A 23007-nucleotide genomic window follows, 5' to 3' on the forward strand; every position below is an offset into this window, starting at 1 on the left:
CCTGACTCATAAGCAAGGCATGGGTTCAACTTTTCCTCATATGCTCTTCTAGTTGAAAACACGACACAGAGACCTGCACATAGAAGGGACACACCTAGGTATATCATCTCAAATGAAGTTAAGAAGTGCGTGCCTAGCTAGAAATAATGCCTATGCAGCTGCCTAGTTGCAATGCCAACCACTAAGTTATAGCTCATCCATCCTGCAATTGCCTACACATCCTAGGCCCACTTAGGCATCAAATTGGCATCATAGTACTTAATCAATGTTTAGTAATTGGATCTGAAACATGGAGACATTTTACATAATGCTTCACTACTGAATTTTCTTTAAATATTTTCTTTGGTTATTGTTGGTACAGTATTTAAATTGTTTAAAGATGAGATGCTTTCGACTACTTCTAGGTAAGACTCCTAGCAATCTATTGGAGAGGTCCTAGCGTGATCTATTCTTATTCTTAAAAATTATTGGTCAACAAAAGCACAGGGAATGTGAGTATGGACAAGAAGTTCTTGATGCATTTCCAGATACAATCTTCCAACTGCCCTTACTGCTCTTTGTTAAAGTGGAGAGATGAAGCAGCAAGTTCTTGATGCATTTCCAGATACAATCTTCTAACAGCCCTTACTGCTCTTTGTTAAAGTAGAGAGATGAAGTAGCAAGTTCATGCTTCCCCAAGTGTAATGCTAAGCAAACACACTCCGATGTCACACAATTCAAATCTAAACAAAAGTCTGAACTGGATGACTCCCTTATGAACAAGAGCCACATTTTCTTCTGATGAAAGAAAGCAGAAAGGAACCCTCTTTTTTGCCACAAGGCAGAAGACTACAGGGATGAAATGTGCAGCACAAGGAGATGAAAATGTGTCTACCACACTGGACCCTTTTGGCCACTACTCAGACTGTTTTCTAGGAGACCAGTTGACCCAAGGGTGTTCAGGAAATACTACTCTAGGAAATGCATAACTAAGTGGTGGCTTGGGGTTCTAAATGCACCCTGATGACCAGTTGACAACCTAGGTATGGTTTTTGGCTTGTAACTACCAGGCAATCTTGTTAAAATGATAGACTAATACATTTGAACCATAGTCACATGGAATACATGTCATGAAGAACCAATTGAGCCAAGACAACATATGTAAACCACAATGATTGTCCTCTCTGAGAATCCTCAAATTTTAAGGGACTGATTAAAGCATTAAAGACCCATTTACATTCCAAATTTTGGAATATGGTGACAGCTTACAAAGTCTGATGTACAGTGGACAAACAATCTGGGATAGACAAAAGGAAAGGAGGACAATCTTTGTGGGATGGAGGGAATAAAATTATTCTTCCCCCTGTACTACCTACATCAAAAACATATACTAAATTAACAAGGCGTATGGAAAAGATTGAACCCATTCAATGCATGAGGCAACTGCCTAGGCCCACCTAGGCAATCACATATGCTACCAGCCAGGTCCATCACCTCAGGCCTTTGGCCTTCAGGGTGTTTTATGGCACTGACCCTCAGCTACCACATCCAAAATTCTTTCTCAATAAGTAACATCCAGAAGGAAAATAATTGTCAATATTTTACTCCCCAGAACAAAGTACCAAGTTATGCATACCAAAATAGCTTCAATCTCCCTGTCAGACACTGGCGTGCGTTTTGGCTGATCAGAAGCCCTCCCTCCCGCAGAAGTGTTGGTAGGTGCCCCTGAAGCTCCCAACTTGGAAAAGAAAGTTGAATGAACACCTCCAGCTGCGGATGCTGCTTCAGGTTGGGAAACAGAGCCTGTTCATTGGTAACACACAGCGAACACAGTGGAAACTCAGTAACACAAAGGCGCACATACAGAAGAGAGAGAGAGATAGAACTCTAATAGAAATGGGGCTTTATATTCCCATAGCTATGCTTAGATATCTGTCAGTGTTCAAATACAGATAACGAGGGTAGTCGACATAACAAATTCAGAGTACCGTAGTTGAAATGCAGTCCATTCAGTTTGTTTTGATTTATTATAAGATAAATTTCTAAAACTATTTAATCCAATTTATTCCATAAAGTATGAGAAACATGTTTAGTTCAGTAAATGAAACCAATATAGAAAGAGCATAATTAGATAAGCTTTTAATGAATGAAAACCATGTAACAGTACCAATTGAAAAGCCAAAGAAACTAAAACGTTGAAAGGATTTGCTATGACACAAAATGATTCCATGTGAATTAAACGTGGGTTATATTTCACATCTATTAATATTTTCAATCTAAGTTCTTCCATTTGACAAGGCCATGAAGATAGATTTTAAATTTGTTGCGAAATTGATTTGTGGCAAAAGCACAAGCACAATTTGATCGATTTAGTACTTCGACTATCTGATTAAGATTTCGTTACAGTATCTCAATGGTGTGTGTTTAATAATAATCTCTGGAATTTCCACATAAAAACCATTACGCATTAATTTGATCTAACCCGATCGAACTCATGGAAGGATACATTTTTCTCAAATCACATTAAGAAAGCAAATTATTGGAAGGGAAATATATAAATCAAATGATTTGTAAAGTAAACAAAACAATAAAAGCAATAAAGGCTCAACAATCTCACATTAACGAGTATAGAAAGAAGTTTCCGATATGAGAGGGCAATAAAAATCATAAGATTCGAAATCCAAATGAAACCTGAGCGAGAGGAGTCTTCAGATGAAGGAAAAAACGAAGAAAACAGAAAAAGATAAAGAACATACCTGAAGGTTTTGGATGTCTTTGAGGGAATTTAATGAGTGGAATACGCTTCATCGCCTGGGCACCTGTCATCTCTTGCTTTTCCTCTCTCTCTCTTTCTCCTCCTGTTCGTATCTTTCCTTGCTTCTTTCTGCTCCTTTGGCGAATGGCAAAGGGAAGGCGCCGGGGGGTTTGACGATATTGTAAAGGTAGAAGACTATGACGAAAGTACTAAGGTGTAACTTGGGTGCACATCGAACGTGTGCTGAAGCAGTCGCCATTCGCCACCATAGTATCTTTCAAACGCCTAACTACAGATCGTCTTATCTGGATCGTGAAGCTCTTGTGGGCCATCTTTTCCATGATTCAATTTTAGTTTCCAAGTTCCACTAATAGAGGGAGGGTGGACCTCAGTGGGCAGTGTGTTTGGGCAGGGGTAGGGTGATCATTTTCACCCTCTGTATTAAAGGAACTTGAAAAAATAGACTTGGGAAATGAAATAGATAAAAATACTCGGGATGCAAGGTGCGTCTAAACACATGAGGTGGGTGAAATGAACGATGTACCCCTACTAATGATCAAAATCCCACCCTTGTCCAACCCCATGTGTCTTTGCCTGGCAAAATTTTGTAGATTTGGATATGGATGGAAAAAAAAATCTCTACAGATGTATCATCAAATTCAGTTACATTGGATTTTGCCAAAATAAAGCTCTTAAAAATTTTGTGAGAAGAATGAAGCTTTTACAAAAAGGTTAAAGGTTTTACTAGAAGACCAAGGTACTTTGAGGACATGGAAGGAATAGAAATCAACATTCTAAGGGCATATCAGAACTTCATCAAATAAGGAGAATTTTATTCCATTTTCGTGTGCTTAAAACACCACACCATATTGTTTCTTCTCTGATCCACCGACTACAAAACTTTTCTCCTATAAGAAGATATAAACGATTGAGAATACAAAGAAATATACCAAAGCATGGGAAGTATATAATATTGAATCTAAATCTAAAATTTGATTTGTGATAATCTAAACCATGTTTTAGACCATTATGGTTGAAATCTCCATACATGATAAATTTTGGTGTCCAACTATAGATGCCCTCTAAACCTAGTTTTTTATCTACAACCACCCTTCGATTTCAAGTAAGGGTCTTTGGAGCTAATTCTATTTACTTAAAAATAGTAAAGATGCCTCATTTGTTGGCTTCAAAGTGATTGCTGCAGTGTTAGCCTAGAAAATCTTTTGCCTTAAAATAAAATAATATCATCCACGTGGCCCAATACCCTTCCAATGATGTAAAGAGACTTGGTAGTTGAAGGTTGGAGCACATTCAGCTAGTAAAGATGTAAAGAGACTTGGTAGTTGAAGGTTGGAGCACATTCAGCTAGTAAAGCATGGAGAGAAAGGGAGATGGAGTGGAGGGAAAATAAAAAGAGACACAAGAAAAAAAGAACTGAGAAGTGGGTCTGCATAGCTAGATTTACTTGCTTGGTGTGATTACGGTAGATTATTTTTTTGGTTAAAGTGTAACCACGGTAGGTTATATCGAGCTTGGCACCAAGACAGCCCGAAGGACAAAGACGTCGGCTATAACCTTCATACAATAAGGCATTTTGGGTAATGAAAAAATTACCCTAATTATGACATTTTGTCTCATATCTATTATGCCACATAGGATGGTGACAACTTATCTTCACAATGTTTGATTTTACCAAGCTAAACCCTAATATTTGATAGGGAAAAGGAACCGCATGATGCCATTGTGTGGATTCCTTGGCATGCCCTCTCACATCTCCTATAAAGGTTGTAAAACCTAAGATAGTGTGACAAACGTTTCCATTGCGGTGGAGGAAAATTTTCTCTTTTTTATGTAGCAAAAAATATTGCAATAGACATGTACAGTACTTAACAAATACAATAATATCATCTAAAATAACATTTTATATGTGGTCCTAATTGCAATTATGCGTTACTATAGAAGAGGCAATTATTTTTCTTAATTATAAGATTGATCTCTGTTCTCAATCTATAAATTGGTAGCAATGCCCATTAATTGCTAACCCTAGATATTAAATGAATAAGAAAACAATCAAGATTAACTAGGAAGATCAAAGTACTTGATAATCATCTTCTTCAACTGATATGATCCAAATATGAGTTTGTTATCAAATATCTTGGTCATGTTTACATGTTCAATGATTCGTCACGTTAATTGTGTAATTAAATTCTAATATTATAAATTACTTTAGAATGAACCAAAGTTTGATATGTCATGTGAGAGCCAAAATCTACCAGATTTGGAGGTGAGTTCCATGATTCTCCCTTGATGATAGTGTATAAGGAGAGTGTTTCCCGTCCGGGAGCATAACCTATGTCGACAAGAAATACCCAATGATTGCCCTCGAAAAGGAATCGTTTCAAGCAAAGGGCAGAAGATCATTTCAAGGGGGGGAGAGAGAACAGGGTAGATTCGAAGGCTCTAAGCTGACTTGGTCTACTTTGGTGCAAAAAGTGAGATCTGGGGGCATAGATTATTAGATTCTTGAGTTAGTGTTAGTGGATGACTAATGAGATCTGATAATGATGAGTAGATTAGACTAAAGGCAATGAAGTTAGAAGGATGGACGACTTATTAGTATATACTCTTAGGAGGTCCAAACTGATCATAATCCTTAGCTTTTTCATTTAATTTCTTCATTGTGGTAATGTCGTTTCCTTTAATTTCCACAAACAAAGAAAGAGAGAGAGAGTAAAGAAACGTCTTTCATAATCCAAACACAACAAGACAATAAGAGTGAATTAAACGTTCAAAATCTCAAACAACCCATTGACCCGGTTATGTTGCGTTTAATACTGGAAATCTAGAAATCCCAAAAATAAGGGAAACGAATTTAGCTCGTCTTCAGGGAGCCCAGCACGCCCAGGGTGCTGTCAGGGGGCATTCAGCGGCTGAGCTGGGCCACACAATCAGAATCGTTGAAGACCGATTTATCCCCAATTCCAAGTTTTTAAAACCTTGAGGTTTGTTATTGGTAAAGCCTAAAAAGTGTTGTGGTGATTCTTTGGCGGGCCGTTGCGCCTACGAAACGCGTTAGAATGATCTAAAAGCATTGAGATTTTCATTCCTGATATGTATTTTGACATATATTGGGGCAGGTCTATAAACCAGACCGGGTGGTTCTCTTAGGTTTCTAGGGGTAGTTTTGTTCTTCATGAGTTCGGGTTTCCTTATAAAGTGCTATTATCTCTTTGAGAGGTGTGTGAGATTTGAGGGTTTGTAATTTTTGCTTTAGATAAGTAGTGAAATCATTCTATCGCTCGACCGTAGATGTAGCCTTCCTACTTGGGGGTGAACCACGTAAAATCTGGTCTTGTGTATTTGTCTTCTCTTTATCTTCTTTTTTCTTCTGCAAAATCGTCATTTTGGGCATTGTTTTTCTACCAGGGGTTTTCTCCACTATTTTAAAAATGGGATCGATCAAATCAACCTCTTCGGATTAAAATCGGCTGTGATCAATCTTAATTACATACATTTAACTGATTCTAGGATTTTTGGAATCACGAGGCTTCAGACATGAGAAACCAATTTTAAGATTTTTGGGTCGGATCAAAATCTACAGGGACACATTCGACCCTGATTCCAAGTTTTAAATCCTTGGTCCTCACTAATCCGACCCAGACCCAGTCTTGCATACTTTTCTTGATGATATAGATGGTGGTGGCCCACTGGGGGGGTGGGGTTCACTCTCAAAGACTGGCTCGACTAGACCTTCAACTTCATGGGACTTGACAGATTAACGGGCCCACTGGGTCGGGTCTCACATTCCTTGAGAGCTTTCCGCGTTGTTTACTTTGGCCTAAACTATTTTCAAAGAGTAACCCTCTCTATAAATATGGTCTTCTTCACTTCACTCCTTCCAAGTTGCAGAGTTCCTTCATCCTCTCACCTTGTCTTCTTTTTCTCTCCATCTCTCTTTTTTTCTCAATCTATGGCGAACTGTTGCTTGTTTACCTGCTTCAGTACTGCAGGAGTACTCAAAGATGAAGAAATAGCTGTGGAAGGTGCAACTACCAAAGCAAAGGATCCTAAGTATATTTGCAGAGATGATCACAATAAAAAGCCTTCTTCATCCTCCATTAAAGAGGGTTCTCCTGCTCCTGCTCCTGCTTCTGCTGGAAGAGAAGAACGAAGCAGAAAACAAGTAATTGGGTCTTCAGGAGGAGTGACTAGAGTGAAGATTCTACTTACAAAGAAAGAGGCAGCTCTGCTTTTATCTAATTGCAAAGTTGAGGAAGGATTTCTCAAATTCAAACTGAGTGATCCTCAGCTTCAAAGGATCAGTCGAACCACTTGCCCTACTACTACTCCTTCCAGAACTGTAAAATTTCCGACTAACCCTGATCGTTGTTCTTGGAATCCAGCTCTCGACAGTATCTCTGAAGAGTTCTAAATTCTCAATTAACCAATTCAGATTCATTCATGGATCGGTTCTTGAATCGATCAAGGCCGGGGTTCACGATAACTTTTACTTTTAAAGTTTGAAATCTTCTCAGTTATGATGTATGTAAATTTTTTGTTTTTGAATTCAAAGAGACGAGAGGGGTTTGATGGATTTCGGTGAATGCCCAATTCAAATCAGAATCCACATATTCCGATTCTAAGTCAATTCCTGTAACCTCTTTTGAATCGCCAATACTAATTATTTTCTTTTAATAGTCAATAAAATAGCTGAAAATCAATGAAAACATATGTCTTGTTGCAGTAAGATCTCAAGTTTACTGAATCAAAACCCCAAAAAGATCACAAATTTTAAAAAGGAAGTGGGTTCCAGCATGGCCCCAGCACCAGCACGGGCCAATGGAAGAATGCATGGGAGCTGTAGGGGTGAGATCTCCAACTTTCACAGGGCAGACGAAAATTATCTTTTCCAGTTTACTGTCCGGCCCAGTTCCCTAGTGCCTCTAATAAGGGGGTGAACCCTACTCGGGCAGAGTGTTCGGGCAGGGGTAGTAGGGTAGTCATTGTGCCCCCCTTGTTAGAGGCACTGGGGAACTGGCCCCGACAGAGACCTGTAGGGGATAAAGAACCGGGGGCAAGCGATCATTTTGCACCCCCATACATTTGGGGACATGCTGCGTATTGTGTTTCTTTTTTAAATTGCAAATTATTTAACACCTCAAGGGTTGTCAATAAGAAAACCCCTTTATAACAAATCCATGCCACATTGGCCATGCTTTTATAAAATCCAATTAAAGAACACAGATGACATTTTCTAAAGATGGTTACATACAGAGTATAGTGTAAAAATATATGGTCTGATCAAAAGCTAAGAAGAAAATAGAAATATGATTGTACATAATAGGGTAGTCATTGTGCCCCCTTGTTAGAGGCACTGGAGAGGGACTGTAGGGGATAAAGAACGGGGCAAGCGATCATTTTGCACCTCCATACATTTGGGGACATGCTGCGTATTGTGTTTCTTTTTTAAATTGCAAATTATTTAACACCTCAAGGGTTGTCAATAAGAAAACCCCTTTATAACAAATCCATGCCACATTGGCCATGCTTTTATAAAATCCAATTAAAGAACACAGATGACATTTTCTAAAGATGGTTACATACAGAGTATAGTGTAAAAATATATGGTCTGATCAAAAGCTAAGAAGAAAATAGAAATATGATTGTACATAAACTGATAAAAGTAGCATCATAATTCCAATACAAACATGTCATGTAGGATCTTTTGCCATCAGAATTCATAACTCGTGCAAAAGGGAGATAGGAAAATAAAAAGAATTCTCCCACCAAATGATTGGCTTCACGACTAGGGGTGTAAATGAATAGCTGAAATTCGTTTCCGTATCCGTGTCCGTATCTGTTTAGCACTATCCGAATCCGTCTGAACGCTAAACGGATGCGGATACGAATAGGATATAGCTATCCGAAAAGCTATATTTACATATATACGGATAAAATATCCGATCCGTAGCCGTGTCTGTATCCGTTTAGCACTATCCGAATCCGTCTGATAGCTAATCGGATGCAGATGTGGATATAGCACTATCCGAACCAAATCCGATCCGTTTACAGCCCTATTCACAACTCAACTTAATTTGGGAGGTTAGCATTTTTAAAGAAATGATGTTCTATTTTAGATAAAGGAGCTTTTGTATTTCAACTTGGACTTGATATGTGAGGTAAGGGATCTTATAGTTTAAAAGATTGGAGTGTCCATCCTGCAACTTTGCATGCATTTCTAGGGAGGCGAACTGTATCATCCATTCTCTAACTCGGAAGGCTCTGTCTTTGGCAAATAAAACGACTTAGCCACTTTCCACTCCTTGGCTTCTTGATCTTTGTAATCAAGAAGCCTCGTGCTTCTCTTGCCACCCCCTTGCAATAAATTTTGTATTTACCAAAAAAAAATGGTATAAAATTTTATAGGTGTATTTATTATTTAGAACTTGACTAATTCTTTTAATAGCCATTATATAGTCTTATTTTTAAAACTCTTTTAAGACAAGGGTATAAGTGTTTCCAAAACCAAGTTGAAAATGACACATCATTATATCATTATCAAAAGACTTAGTTCTTACCAAAAAAAAAAAAATCAAAAGATGTCATTGTCATATGCCTATTTTTCCAGTATATATGTGAAATGACATTATTACCTTCGTTTGGAGAAGAGTTAGTGATATTAAAAGGGCACAAAAAGTAACGTTACAAATTATTTGACATCTTGAGGGGTGTCAATAAAAAATTCCCTTTAAAAATAGAACTGTCTAAATGACACCTCTACCGTGTATTTAGAACTTATAACTTTCATTTAACTGCTCTTTTGTCATATTCTATAAAATTCTTTAGCTTAAAGGTAAAAAAAGGTTTTTAAAATAATTTGAAAATTGATTTCTCGTGTCATTATCAAAAGGTTATTGTCATGCAAATATTTATAACCTTACTTTTTGCCCCTTGTTGTATTCTGAAAAATTATTTAAAATTTTCACTACGTTCAGATAAGAGTTGTACTCGTATGGAACTCTTTGTTTCTTAGTATGATCTCTATCATCATCTCTTTACATTTACATTAAATACAAAGGGCAAAAAAGTAAGTAGATTCCCTACGGGAAAAAAAAGTATGTTACACTTAATCTTAAAAGGGCCAAAAAAATAAGTTACAAATTATTTGAAACCTCAAGCGGTGCCAATAAAAAAAATCCCTTTAAAAATTGAATCCTGATCCATAAAATCATCTTATTCAAATTGGAACTTGATATTGGCTGACTCCAATTAACTTTTGATCCAATTTAGATCGAATCAGAATCGATGGAAACTAAATTTATACCAAATTTTAAGTTTTTAATTAACTGATTCTAAAACTTTTGCAATGTTTAAAATGCAGAATCAGCCTTCATGAACTCTAGAATCGATCCACAAATCCAAAAACATGAAAATTTTTAGGGTTTTAAGTGTGAATCGGCCATATTGGATCGGTTAAGATTGGGATCGATCACCGATCCGATTCTTGATTTTTAAAACCATGAACTTTTGGAACTAGAATCATGAGGCTTCATATATGAGAAACCAATTCTAAGATTTTTGGGTCGGACCAGAATCGGTTGGGACACATTCGACCCTGATTCCAAGATTAAAATACTTAGTCCTCACTAATCCGACCCAGACCCAGTCTTGCATACTTTTCTTGGTGATATAAACTGTGGTTGCCCTAGTGGGGGGCTCACTGAAAAGACTGGTTCTGGACCTTCAAGAACTTCATGAGACTTGACGATTGACGGGACACGTTGGGTCGGGTCTCACATTCCTTGAGACCGATGCCGCGTTCTATACTTCACCACAATTTTGGGAGAGAGTTTAACCCTTTCTCTATTCTATCTATATATATCGTCTTCTTCACTTCACTCCTTCCAAGTTTCAGAGTTCCTTCTTCCTCTAATCTCATCTTCTTTTTTCTCTCTTAATCTATGGAGAACTGTTGTTTTCTTAACTGCTTCAGTATTGGAGTACTCAAAGATGAAGAAATAGTGGATCCAAAGCATGTTTGCAGAGATCATCTGAACAAAAGACCTTCTTTCTCCATTAAAGAGGGCTCCCCTGTTCCTACTACTCCTGCTGGAACTCATCATGGGAGAGAAGAACGAAGCAGAAAACAAGTAATTGGGTCTTCAGGAGGAGTGACGAGAATGAAGATTCTACTTACAAAGAAAGAAGCAGCTTTACTCTTATCTAAATGCAAAGTTGAAGAAGGACTTCTCAAATTGAAATTGAGTGATGATCAGCTTCAAAGGATCAGAGGAACCACTTGCACCAATACTACTCCTTCCAGTACTGTAAAATTTCCAACTAGCCCTGATCATTGTTCTTGGAATCCAGCTCTCGAGAGTATCTCTGAAGAGTTTTAATTAAATCCAATTCAGATTCACAATAGCTTATACTTTGAAGTTTGAAATCTTTTCAGCTGATGTATGAAATTTTTTGTTTTTAATTCAAAGAGAAGAGAAGGGCGAGGAAAACTTGGTCTGAGGGATTCCCGTGAATGCCCAATTCAAATCAGAATCCACATATTCCAATTCTAAGTCGATTCCTGCAATTCTCTCATTTGAATCGCCATTACTCATGTTTGATCTTCATTTTTGTAATTATTTTCTTCTTTTTAGTCAATAAAATAGCAGAAAATCAATGAAACCTGTCTTGGTACAGTGAGATTCCAAGTTTATTGAATCAAAACCCCAAAAAATCACAGATTTTAAAAATGGGAATGGGTTACCTGAAAGGCAGAGTCCCTTGCACCAAATGGGCCAATGGGAACATGCGCCAATGGGAACATGCGCAGAGGTATCAATAGGGGTGAGATTTTCTGGGGTGGGCGATCATTTTGTATCCCCTATGGCTTTTCAGGGTTCTGTTTCCTTTAAAAAAAAAAGTTTATTTCTTCTTCTCCATTTCAATTTCTATGGTTCTGATCAATTCCGATTATTCCAATCTGATTATGCCTTGTAATGTTAGACTCTTTGATATACATTTCTTGTATATTCAAATGATAAAAATAGTTGTTTTTATTGTCTAATGCAAAATCATCTTTAGAATACATTCCAAGAATGCTATCAAACACAGCTTTAATCTCAAATCCCCCCTAAAAAAAATTTCATATCTATCTAAAGCAATTAATAAATAAATAAAAATTTCATCACAAAAAAAATAAAAATATAAAAAAATAAAAAAAAAAAAAAAAAGGAACTCTATCCAAAGCAATTAATAATATCAATAACGGTAACAACGGTCATATTAAGTTATCAACGAGCATTTATGTGGATATTAAAGTGCGATCCAAGTATGTGGATGTATTTGTTTATCTTTTTCTGGGTTTTTCTGCAAAGGTGAATCAGTCAATTCCTCAAGACGTAAGTCGACAGCTCTGCTAAATTGGACTATGTCGCTGATCCTGCGCAACTTGAGAGAAAAAGCTTTGGGGTCTTGCGATTGCCCTTTTGGTGAGCCAAGTGGGAAGGGCCCATCGTGTCTCTCTCTTCTCTACCTCATCATTTCATAATCAAATTTATTTTGAAGTTATCTTTAATTGTATCCACCAAAATGGATGGCTGAGAGCCTGAGACTGATGGGGGTGGGAAGAGGATGCATTTGGAGACGAAGAAAGAGTCAGCGCACATACACAAGATAAAGATTTATGTGATTCATCCCCAAGAAGATAGAAGAAAGAGTCAGCACACATACACAAGATAAAGATTTACGTGATTCACCCCCAAGAAGGTAGGTTACATCGACGGTAGAGTCCAAATCTACTATTTTCTTAAAGAAATTACAAACTCTCACACACCTATCTCAAAGAGATATCCACTGCATACAGCTTTTTCACATGTATATAGGGGGGGGGGAAACCCTAACTTGCAAAAGTACAAAACTATCCCCAGAAACCCACCTGGTATGGTCTGAGACATGAACCAACATAGGGTGAATTATTTATCAAATCGAAGATCTCGACAAGCTTTATAGGAAAGAGCGCCTTTGGTGCTAATGTATGCGTGCTTTTTAGCCCTTCTTGCGTGTTTCAAAGGCGGAACAACCCATCGAAGAATCACTGTACTTTCTAGATTAAAACAGAGATCAAGCTTCACCACTAACACTCTCATGACTAGATTCACTTAAGCCCAATGGCAATCCAAATCATGGATCAAGGTATCGATATCATTATCCGTATTGTCGCTACCTAATATCGATACAATACTAATATGGATCAGGAGTATGAGAAAAAAAAAAAAAAAAAAGGGGGAAATTTACGTCTAACACCCCTATGTTTTTAAACAATTACATCTATTACCCTTAGAATTTAAAAAATTATGTTTGTACCCCTGAGTGCTCTCTGTTATTTTTATTTTGAAAAGACAATATTACCCTTTCTTATTTGTTATTAAGGAAATTTATGTTTACCATCCTTGTGGTTTCAAACAATTACGTCTACCACCCTTGAATTATTTTTTTAAATTCATAAAAAAGGTGTTTTTTTTTACATATTTACCCCCATTGTTTGAAACACCATCGTCTCAAAAGGGAAAGTCATCGCCCACATATCCTCTGCAAGTGATCGCAAAATGGAAGGTCGTCGGCTCTCAAACCCTTGTCGCTCCAGATAATAGGGTATGCAACGGTAACAAGGTTGGATGGAGTGAGTTTATTAATAGCAAATAAGAAAGGGCAAAATTATCTTTTCAAAATAAAATTAACAGAATTAGCACTTAGGGGTACGTACATAATTTTAAAACTTCAAGGGTGGTAGATGTAATTGCATAAAAACACAGGCGTGATAGGGATCGTTATCCTCTCCTATAACTACACGGTGCAGTACTGCATCGTACGGCGCAGCAGAGGCCTTGTGGCACAATGGGCCCCATATGGTGCACATGGCCTCTGCAGCTACCGCAGGATGCAGTACTGCTCTGTGCAGTAACTGCATAGGATAAAAACTCAGCGTGATAGACGTAAATTTCCCTTATGTAAAAGCACCTTCATTAAAGGTATTATGGGCATTTAGTTAATATTTAGGCGATGACATCATCATTTATCTATTCTCATCTAATGGTAATGGTACGTTACTACGTTTGTAAGAATCTTTCAAAATACAGGGGAGGTTTAAGAAATAGATGAAATTTCAAGGGTGGTAGACATAATTATTTGAAACCATAAGGGTGATAAACGTAAATTTTCCAAAAAAAAAAAAAAAGGAACCATTTTTAATTTTCCGTCAATCCGTGCCCGATATCTTTTGATACCCTGCCTGAATCGTAGTGGTATCAGTTGTTACCAATACTAATAACCTTGATAGCAATGGATATGTCCTCATGCCAAAAGGAATAATGACAACCCAATGAGAAGAAAAACTCTTGCCTTTTGCGTTTTGTGGGGGTTATTATCATCATTAGGAAGGGAAGGGAATCTTTGAATAAATTGGGTCATGGTTTGAAAATCAAATCTAAGAAGGCAGAATTTGGATTCGAATTGGCTTACCCTGATTTCAATTCATGCCACTTTGAATTGGAATAGAGATCTCTTTCACTTTATTCTTTATTTTTGATCGATTATTTTTAATCAATAAAATGGCAGAAAATTCAATAAACGTTTCTCTTGTAGCTACATTTATAGGACTTTTTTGAATCCAAGATTTGTAAATCATTTAGTTCTTTTCGATTTCAAATCTAGGGTTTCGGTTAATTCTGACCGATTAGAATTGGTAGTAATTTCTTGACCAAAAATATAGTTGTTTACTATTTCACGAAGTCAATCTAAAATTGAAATAAAAATCATATCAAATTTGATATAAATTACCTCGAATTTGCCTGATTCACATCTCAACATGAAGTGGGATAGACGATATGCAAAAATTAATACCTAAGAATGAGTGAATGAATTATAATGGAATAGTTGCGGACAGCATCCCTCCCCCAACACAGATCTTCTACGGCGCGTTGCCTTGTGCTGCACAGGCACAAGGCAGCGCACATTGACTGCCTTACCCTTGCCCGTGCCACCTTATGTCTGCGCAGTACGGCAAGACGGACAACCCACGCCGTAAAAGATCTGGATCCCTCCCGCGCACCTTCTGGTTTCTTTTCTTCTTCTCATCATCTATTCGCTTTCTCACCTGAAGTCGTGATTTGGATGAACAGGTACAGTCATGCATGGGGAAGTTTCATGGATCTCATATTACAGAGATGAACCTTCCCCATCACTGCAACCTGGTTCATACCAATCAGAGCCTTAGGTGTTGCAGAGACGAGAGATTGGTTTCTTCTTCCTTTCTCATGTGCGGCTGGGAAAGAATTGTAAGACAGAAAACAAACTTGCTAACCAATTGTCTCAGTTTAGGATCTCTACATAATACATATACTTACAAGCCACGCATTGCCAGCCCATACACACCCCCACCTCCTCCGTGATTTCAGGCCATTTATGTTTGTAGTGAATGGGGCTTTCCTATCTAATGCATACAGGGTTTGCTTGCTTCTGTGGCTTCTTAAAGATCTTCCATTATTTACTTGTGAAGAAGGAAGGGGAGTACAGTCTAGTTCAAGTGCAATGACTGAAGGTAGGGGTATCAAGAATCGCTATCCCCTCCGATTCGCTGCCCTCTCCAATTCCTTCAATTCCTCCGATTCCTCACATGGGGGTGGAAATGACCACCCTATCCCCTGCCCAAAAACACTGCCCAAGGTGGGGTCCACTCCCTCCTATTAGAGGAATTGGAAGTGCCCACGAATTGAAGGTGATAATTATTCGGGGTTATCAATCGGTCCCAGTGATTTAAGATTTTGCATCATTTTTATCATTTAGGTAATCGGGCCTTGTAGGTTAGGGCATGAACATGTTTCTATTCAATCAATCACTTACTAGTCCATAATTAAGCTATAATCGAACTAATTTCCTGATCAGGCTATAACAGATCCTTAACGGGCTATCATTGGGCCTGCTAAATAGGTTTAAAGGGATTAATCATCAATCAAGGTCAGTGTTCGACTAAACACAATTAGTAATCGGTCTAATTGATCTTGGGCTTCAACCGGTGGGTTCAGATCAGGCCAACTTTTGACACCATAAAGGTCCTAAGTGAAGGACCTTGTTGCGTGATACCTTCTTTGCATCATTTGAACTCCTTGGTCTCCCTTGACCAGAGGTGTGGGAAAACTCTAAACTGCTACCAGTGCAGAGAACCCCTGTAGGACAATTTTATTTATTTTTTGGGTTGTATAGAATCCTTTGAGCAAGCGACGTAGAGGAGCACACCAATGAGGTGCGAAGGAACAGTTTTGTACATGAAAACACAGTACGGTCATTTCATATGTGAGAGAGAGAGAGAGAGAGAACACGCGTACCCAAAAATCTTTTCACTTTTTGTTGGTTAAAAAAAAAATATAGTTATGTTGATTAGTTGTCCATGTAATAAAGGGATGTTAAGGCTATGTTTGGATGCCAAGAAAAGAGAAGAAAAATATAGCTCTCTCGATTAGTTATCCATAAATTAATTATTGTGTCATTTTCTTATTATGTTTCCGGAAATCACAAGACAAATTTGAACCATGCATTTTTATGATTTTTTCAATCTAAATCGTTTGAAACCGATCAAAGTTAGGAGAGTGGATAGTATTATCTACAGTATTGGTAGCATGGACATACATGGGATAAATGCCAATACAATGACATTAGAAAAATAATAGAACCGAGTGACAATAATAATTGATTTTTTATTTTTTTTTAAACTTTTAATTTCAGGCTTGCTACAAGTTAGGAAAGTTGTCAAGCTCAACCCGCCATGTTATTTATGGAAAACTCCCAACTCCTAACCCGCTAACTCCTCAATTACTATTGGTTCAAAATCTCACAAGACCTAGGCCGAGTCGCCTCAGCCACTTATCGATGATCCCACCTTGGCTCCACCCTATAGGACCAGCCTAGGGTCACCAGGGGATGCAGATTGTCTACAGCGCAACTGCCCGTCTTGCCTGTGCTGCACAAATATAAGACCACGTGCAAAGACCACCTTACCCCCACTCAGGCAAGGGTAAAGCGATCTTTACGTGCGACCCTGTGTCTATGCAGCTGCGCCGTAGACGATCCAAATCCGTCACCAGGTCCACCACACTTATTTGGGATTTGATTTCGTAGCTTTGACTAATTGAGGTTTGTCACATGCAAACACATAGCATGAAATCCTGTTTCTCCAATATACAAAACAAATGGTTCCAAAAGATGAATGGTCTCACTTTCTGATCCCGCAACCTAACCCCAAATTCTTGTCTGCCATCTTTTCTTTCTAAAGTTTCCATTGAACAAAGATCTTGATTCCTGCCTCTTGCTTGCCCAACTAACAACACAAGAGGAAGAGGGTCAAAAAGAAAAAATTAAAAGAGAGAGAAGTGAAGTAGAGGGAAGGGTTAGAAGATAGATATGAATTTAATGCAGATCTCTTTCCCCTCGATCCCATCAAACCCAGAATCAGATTTGGATCGGAGCCGATTCTGATTCTGATTTTGATTCTAATTTTGATTCCGATTCAATTGAAATCAGTTGGAATCAACTTAAACCCTAGAAACACAATAGGAATCTATCACTCCGGACGGTGAGAATTGGCTGGGATCAACAGGAATCAATCAGAATCAGCTTGAACCCGATAAACGAGTAGGAATCAATCACTCCGGAACAGCGAGCATTGGATTAGCCGAGTCAAATTGATCTGGAATCGGCTTGAACCCTAGACACCTAGTAGGAATCGATTACTCAAAAAGGATAAGAATCGGGATCAGCCTCGGCTAACTCGGCTAATCCGAGATTTCACCTAAAGAACAAGTGATCAGTTTACACCCAAAAAAAAAAAAAAAAAATGGGCTCAAAGTATAGAGAATTAAAAGTTTAATTACAAGTAACTTGCTTAATTTACATTATGGAAACTTAAGGGAAAAAGAGGAAAACAAGATGGTACAAAAATGGAGGAAGGGGGGGGAGGAACCTGGGCTTTGTGAGGGGTGGGTGGGAGGGGGGAGAGTCACCTGTTCATATCATGTACTTCTTCAGGACTCTCCATGATACACTCCAAAGAGGGTTTCCATGCTTCAGTTCTTCCTCTCCATTTCTCCAAATCTTCTAATAAATCTTCTAAGTTCTTCCCTCTCTTCTCCTTTAACTGAAACATCAACCATTCCAGCTCCTCCTTTGTCAATACTATCTTCACCCTGAGACCACCACCACCTTCTTTAATAAACCCATCTCTTCCTTTTCTTTCTGCTTCATCATGTCTCTGTTGCTGTTGCTGTTGCTGTTCTTTCTTCTCCTCTTGTTTTTGTTGGCCAATTCTACATGTCTCCAAGCAATTGCCCATGATTTCTTAGTAATCAGTACTTGAAAACTACCTCTCACTTCTCACTAAGATTTAGGGATGGAGGAGAAAAGTTACAGAAAAGAAATCTTTAAAAATGTGTTATCTTTGAGAATTCAAGTGGTGGTGCCCTGTCTTGAGGAGGAGAGGGAAATGGTATGGGTATTTAAAGCCTTCAATGGGGGAATGTTAATATTTTAGTTTCTTATTTATTATTTAATGTGATATGATTAATAGATCTCTAATCAAAATTTAAAAGCAAAAAAAAATTAATAGAAAAGAGGTACGTGGACCTGCGTTCCTTCCTCTGCTTTTCTATAGCCTCAAATTTTTCTACGCAGAGTGACTTGAGAAGGAAAGAGACGATTTGCTGATAGAGACGCTTTACTGTACTACTGTAGTCATAAAGTCCCTTCCATGGGTTCCTCTGTGGCGCACATCCCAAGGTTGGGAGCATCTTGGGATGCGGTCCAAGTACTCCCAGCCGTCGATAGTGCGTTGGACATCCTGAGGCGCCATAGAAGATCAGGGTGCAGGGATTACCGCAACTGACACAACTGCCCATATATTTCCTTAGATCTACTAAAATGCCATTCCTTGCCGAACCACTAAGGGTCGTTTTGGTTACAAGCAAATAGGGGAAAAATATCACCTCAATTCCCTCTAATAGAGGGAGGTGGATCCCACATCGGGCAGTGTGTTCGAGTAAGAGATAAGGTGGTCATTTCTGTCCTCTTATTAGATGGAATTGAGGAAATTGAGGGGTAGGCAAATTGAGGGAATAAAGATCCACAAATAGGAGGTTTGGATGGACATATCTTGGCCCTGAGGACGAGTAAGGGTTGAAAAGATTTCTAGCCTTGAGTCAGGGTCGGGTCGGGCCTGAGCCCAGCTAAAGAGACTCAAGGTTGGGCTAAGGTTTAATAAAGTCCGGCCCAACCCAACCCTCTTGCAGCCCTACTCTAGCTCTCTCCCGGATGAAATTTTGCTTGGAGTGTTCCTGTTACAAGGCTGGTAGCCAAAGAAATGAGAATACTACCTAGTTGCGTGTGTCGCGTAACTCTTGCGCTTGGACACAGGGCCACGCAAAATGACCACCATGTCCTCAACGCTCCACACGTGATCAGGTAGCGTTATTTTCCCTTATTTAATACATAAATCAAAAAATTTAATTGTTTTAACGGTTTCATGTTTTAATACCCAAACCGAACCATTTAACTAAATGGCCTCACTTTTTTAATTCAAAACCAAATGATTTATTAAATGATTTCTTTGTTATGATTTAAACGGTTCAGTTCAATTTTGATAATCGGTTTAGATTTGGTTTTGACACCCTTAAAAGTATTATTGAAAGTTAGAAGAAACATAACTTTCTTGAATTCAAAAAATCAGATGGGAAGTGAAGTGAAACCTTCCTATTTTGTCCTAAGTTTATGGTTGAAAGATCTTTTCCTCTGCAGCTGCTTAAAATGACCCCTTTCTTCTTCCGAAGGAAAATGTCCATATCTCTTAGAATTCTAAGGGAAATGAATTTGTTGTCTAACAAGGATAGAAGATAGAACCAAAAGAGCTCACAACATCCAGGATCTTTTGTCAAACGAACAGGTGAAAAATCAATTTATTATTTTCTGATTGGTAATTTTTGTTTTTTAGTCTAGCAAGATTAGAACATATATCTAACACCAAATTTTGTCACAAGAAAGGGTGATATGATAATTTTGACAATATGATTTATGTTCGTTTGTATATCCTCTCATAGTCTCATGTATTGGGCGATCCCTTTGTACTTTTAACCAGTCATTTTCTTTTTTTTTTATTCAATGGGACTCTCAAAACTTTGTTTTGTCACTTAACTGGCCCTGTTTTGGACTAAACTTGACATAAGCACAAGAGACCTTAGGGTCTAACCTAACATAAAATTTCAGAGTATTTTTGAGTTAATCTAGAAATATTTTCTAGATTTGTTAGACTGCAAAACTATTTCATTTTTTGGGGAAAGAACACCACCCGATCGTGTTAGACACATCGTCTCTGTACCTTGACACAAGGGAACGCAAAATGATCACCAGACCCCTGAATCAGATCCTCTCCAACGCACATCCAACAACAGCTGAAGAGGATCTAAATCTAGACTGAATAAGTTCAGACTGAACTTTGACACGCACGATGTCTCCAGACGACCGTTACTTTCTTGTTAGTTTTCTCTTCACGTAATTAAGACCAAAACATAATAGTCTGGAACTTCTGGAAACTTCAAATTCCCTCACAAATTCAAAGGGGAGCTCTTCTCTTTTTTTGTTTCTTTTAAACATTTTCTCATCTTGGAAGAAGATTCAACTTTCACTAGCCTCCCCTCCCCTCCCCGCTTTAGTGCCACTTAAACCTCAGTTACCCAAAATAAATAAATAAAACTCCAAAAACTCTCAGTATCGTCCTTTCCCTTCAACCCTTTTCCCTAAAGAAGAAATATAACAACTAAAGAATCTCTGGAATCTATTCCAAGTCAAAAGAACCATATCTCTGGTCAGCAATTTTGAAAATATGCCCACTCAAGTGAAACAGTTAACCATAATTTGCGCAACATAATTGTTCCTCTCATGTTTAATTAGACTAGCTTGTGTAGTATTATTAGTACATAAAAGTTACTCTTGGGGGGATTAAATTTCCACTCAAGACTAGTGGCCCAAGTGTTTGAAGACTTTAACAAGGATAGAAATTTAGGTACATGAAACCATACAATATAAAATGGAGAAATTATGAATTTTTACATGGCCCTCTAAGCCTTTTGGAGGGTTTGTCTCTCATAATATGACTATTGGTTATGTGATGAATTTTGGACCTCTCATGTAAATAATCATATGAGTCAACTATTCAACAATCTTCTTGTATTTTTCCCTCTATATTTTTACCCATTAATATTCAATTTTAATTTTCCAATGTTTCATAGCTTTTAAATCTACACAAGAAAGCCTTTTTCCCACCAACGGAGAACAGATTTAGATAATGATGTAGACAACATTGTCCAAGTTATGAAAAAGAACTTCTAGAGATAGGCCTTGCCAACCTCATAGAAAGCATATCTAAACACATTACATAGGATCGCGTGGGCATAATAAACCCCATAAAATAGGAGGATGAACTATGAAGAGATAATTATGATCCTAATTCTTGTCGATTTGAATTAGTTGATCTATCCAACAATCTTCTTGCATTCTTCCCCTTGTATTTTTTACCTATTAACATTCAATTTTAATTTTTCCAATGTCTCAAAGCTTTTAAATCTACACAAGAAACCCTTTTCACACCAATTGAGAGCAGATTTAGATAATAATAATAATAATAATAATGTGGACAACATTGTCTAGGCTATGAAAAAAGAAGTTCAAGAAATAGGCCTTGCCAACCTCACAGAAAGCATATCTAAAAACACATTACATAAGATTGTGTGGGCATAATAAACCCCATAAAATAGGTGGACAAAGAGATAATTATGATCCTAATTCTTGTCGTTTCGAAATGGTTGATCTAGAAAGGGTTTCTAAGGTTAAGACAATTCCGACAGATTCACGTTGAATCAGAATTAAAAAAACAAATGAAATCGGCTCAGGCTAATCCAATCGAGAGGTTGTGCTACACAAGTTGTTCATAACTATATAAATGTAATGCTGATGGATGAATGACGCCGGTACTAGTAGACCAAAACAGAAGATTTGATTATCCTTTTACTTAAAATTCTCTTTTGTTTCGCTTTCGCAGATCGGTGAGGGATCAGAGTTAGGACTCAGGACAGCGATGGTCAGATCACCTTTCTCTCCTGTGAGCCTTTGACCCAGTCCAGAAAGGGCCAAAGATGCAGGTGAATGTGAACTAATATTTTACTATTTTTTTCATTACTTCATAATCTTCTCTTTGGTTTTTTTTTTCAACTGGAGATGACTTAGAAAGCGGTCGGGATTGGGATCCCCGCCCCCGATTTGACACTCTCTCTCTCTCTCAGTCTTACAGAGACAATTATTTTCGTCCTTCAGTAGAAGACTAGCAGGTATTGACGGGGTCATTGTGTAATTTGATTCGGAATGAGGTTCCCAAATGCTTCTGGCGTTTGTGATTCAAATGGAATATCATATACATCACCGTAGCCTTTTATGCTTGAATGGAGGAGATAAAATTGACTCTAGGATAGGACCGGCATCATAGACATATATATCCCTGCATTCTAAGGCAAACGCAGTTTAGAACCCAAACTTATAGCCAAAAGCCATCGCCATCTTCACCCTCTAGTCATCACGATTTCATGAATCAGGCGATTGGTTTCGTTTCCCTAATGTGAATGGAAGGACGGATGGGTGAGAGAGGGAAAATAGCTTAATAGAGAAAGCTGAACTCTTCTCATGAAAGAGAAATTTTAGGTCTTACTTCTCATTACAGTAGCTTAAGGCTGTGTTTGGTATGCATTTTTGGTTGATTTCGCATTATAGGACTAAAAACAAGAATGCTTTACAGGTTGATTTCACATTCTTGGACGATATAAACAACTTAATATGCATACCAAACGCTGCCTAAATAAACATACAATGTTGATTAACTGTTACCAACTGATTACTATAGACATCCATTTCATCCACTACTACATTAAACCCTAATATAACTTCTATTAGGGTTTAATTAACTACCCGTTTACATGAAACAAATCGTGACAATGCAATACTCCCCACACCATCTTCACGTAAGAACATACAGTGCATGGCTCATGCAAGAGTTCTGCATGTGGCGGGTGTTCGTAACACAGGATCTGATCGAATCATCTGATTTTTGTACAAAAATATCCTAGATGCCAAGAATATATCAATTCCAGAGCTAATTCAGATCATGATCTGATTCGGATCGAAATAATCGT

At 37.9% G+C, this 23007-nt stretch overlaps 2 protein-coding genes across 3 annotated transcripts in view; both read right to left on the bottom strand.

Moving 5' to 3' along the window:
- Positions 1–22105, bottom strand: part of LOC122663738 — a 28403-nt gene extending 6298 nt beyond the window's left edge. The window contains exons 1-3 of one of the 2 annotated variants that reach the window (XM_043859377.1): positions 22092–22105; positions 2736–2834; positions 1616–1782 (exon numbers count right to left, since the gene is read on the bottom strand). In XM_043859377.1, the coding sequence (XP_043715312.1) occupies positions 1616–1782; positions 2736–2805 (237 nt within the window). In that variant the 5' untranslated portion in view covers positions 2806–2834; positions 22092–22105. Of the gene's footprint in view, positions 1–1615; positions 1783–2735; positions 2869–22091 lie in introns of those variants that run through there. The other variant, XM_043859378.1, reaches the window with a different exon arrangement.
- LOC122666066 lies at positions 17781–18113 on the bottom strand. Its single transcript, XM_043862176.1, has one exon. It carries the CDS (start codon positions 18111–18113, stop codon positions 17781–17783), a length of 333 nt encoding a protein of 110 aa, XP_043718111.1.
- Positions 22106–23007: the final 902 nt, after the last annotated feature.

Source organism: Telopea speciosissima, chromosome 6, assembly GCF_018873765.1.
Source record: "Telopea speciosissima isolate NSW1024214 ecotype Mountain lineage chromosome 6, Tspe_v1, whole genome shotgun sequence".
In the NCBI taxonomy this organism is placed as follows: domain Eukaryota; kingdom Viridiplantae; phylum Streptophyta; class Magnoliopsida; order Proteales; family Proteaceae; genus Telopea; species Telopea speciosissima.

Coding starts and splice junctions, on each gene's coding strand:
- LOC122666066 (XM_043862176.1), bottom strand. CDS start 18,113: ATGGGCAATTGCTTGGAGACATGTAGAATTGGCCAACAAAAACAAGAG.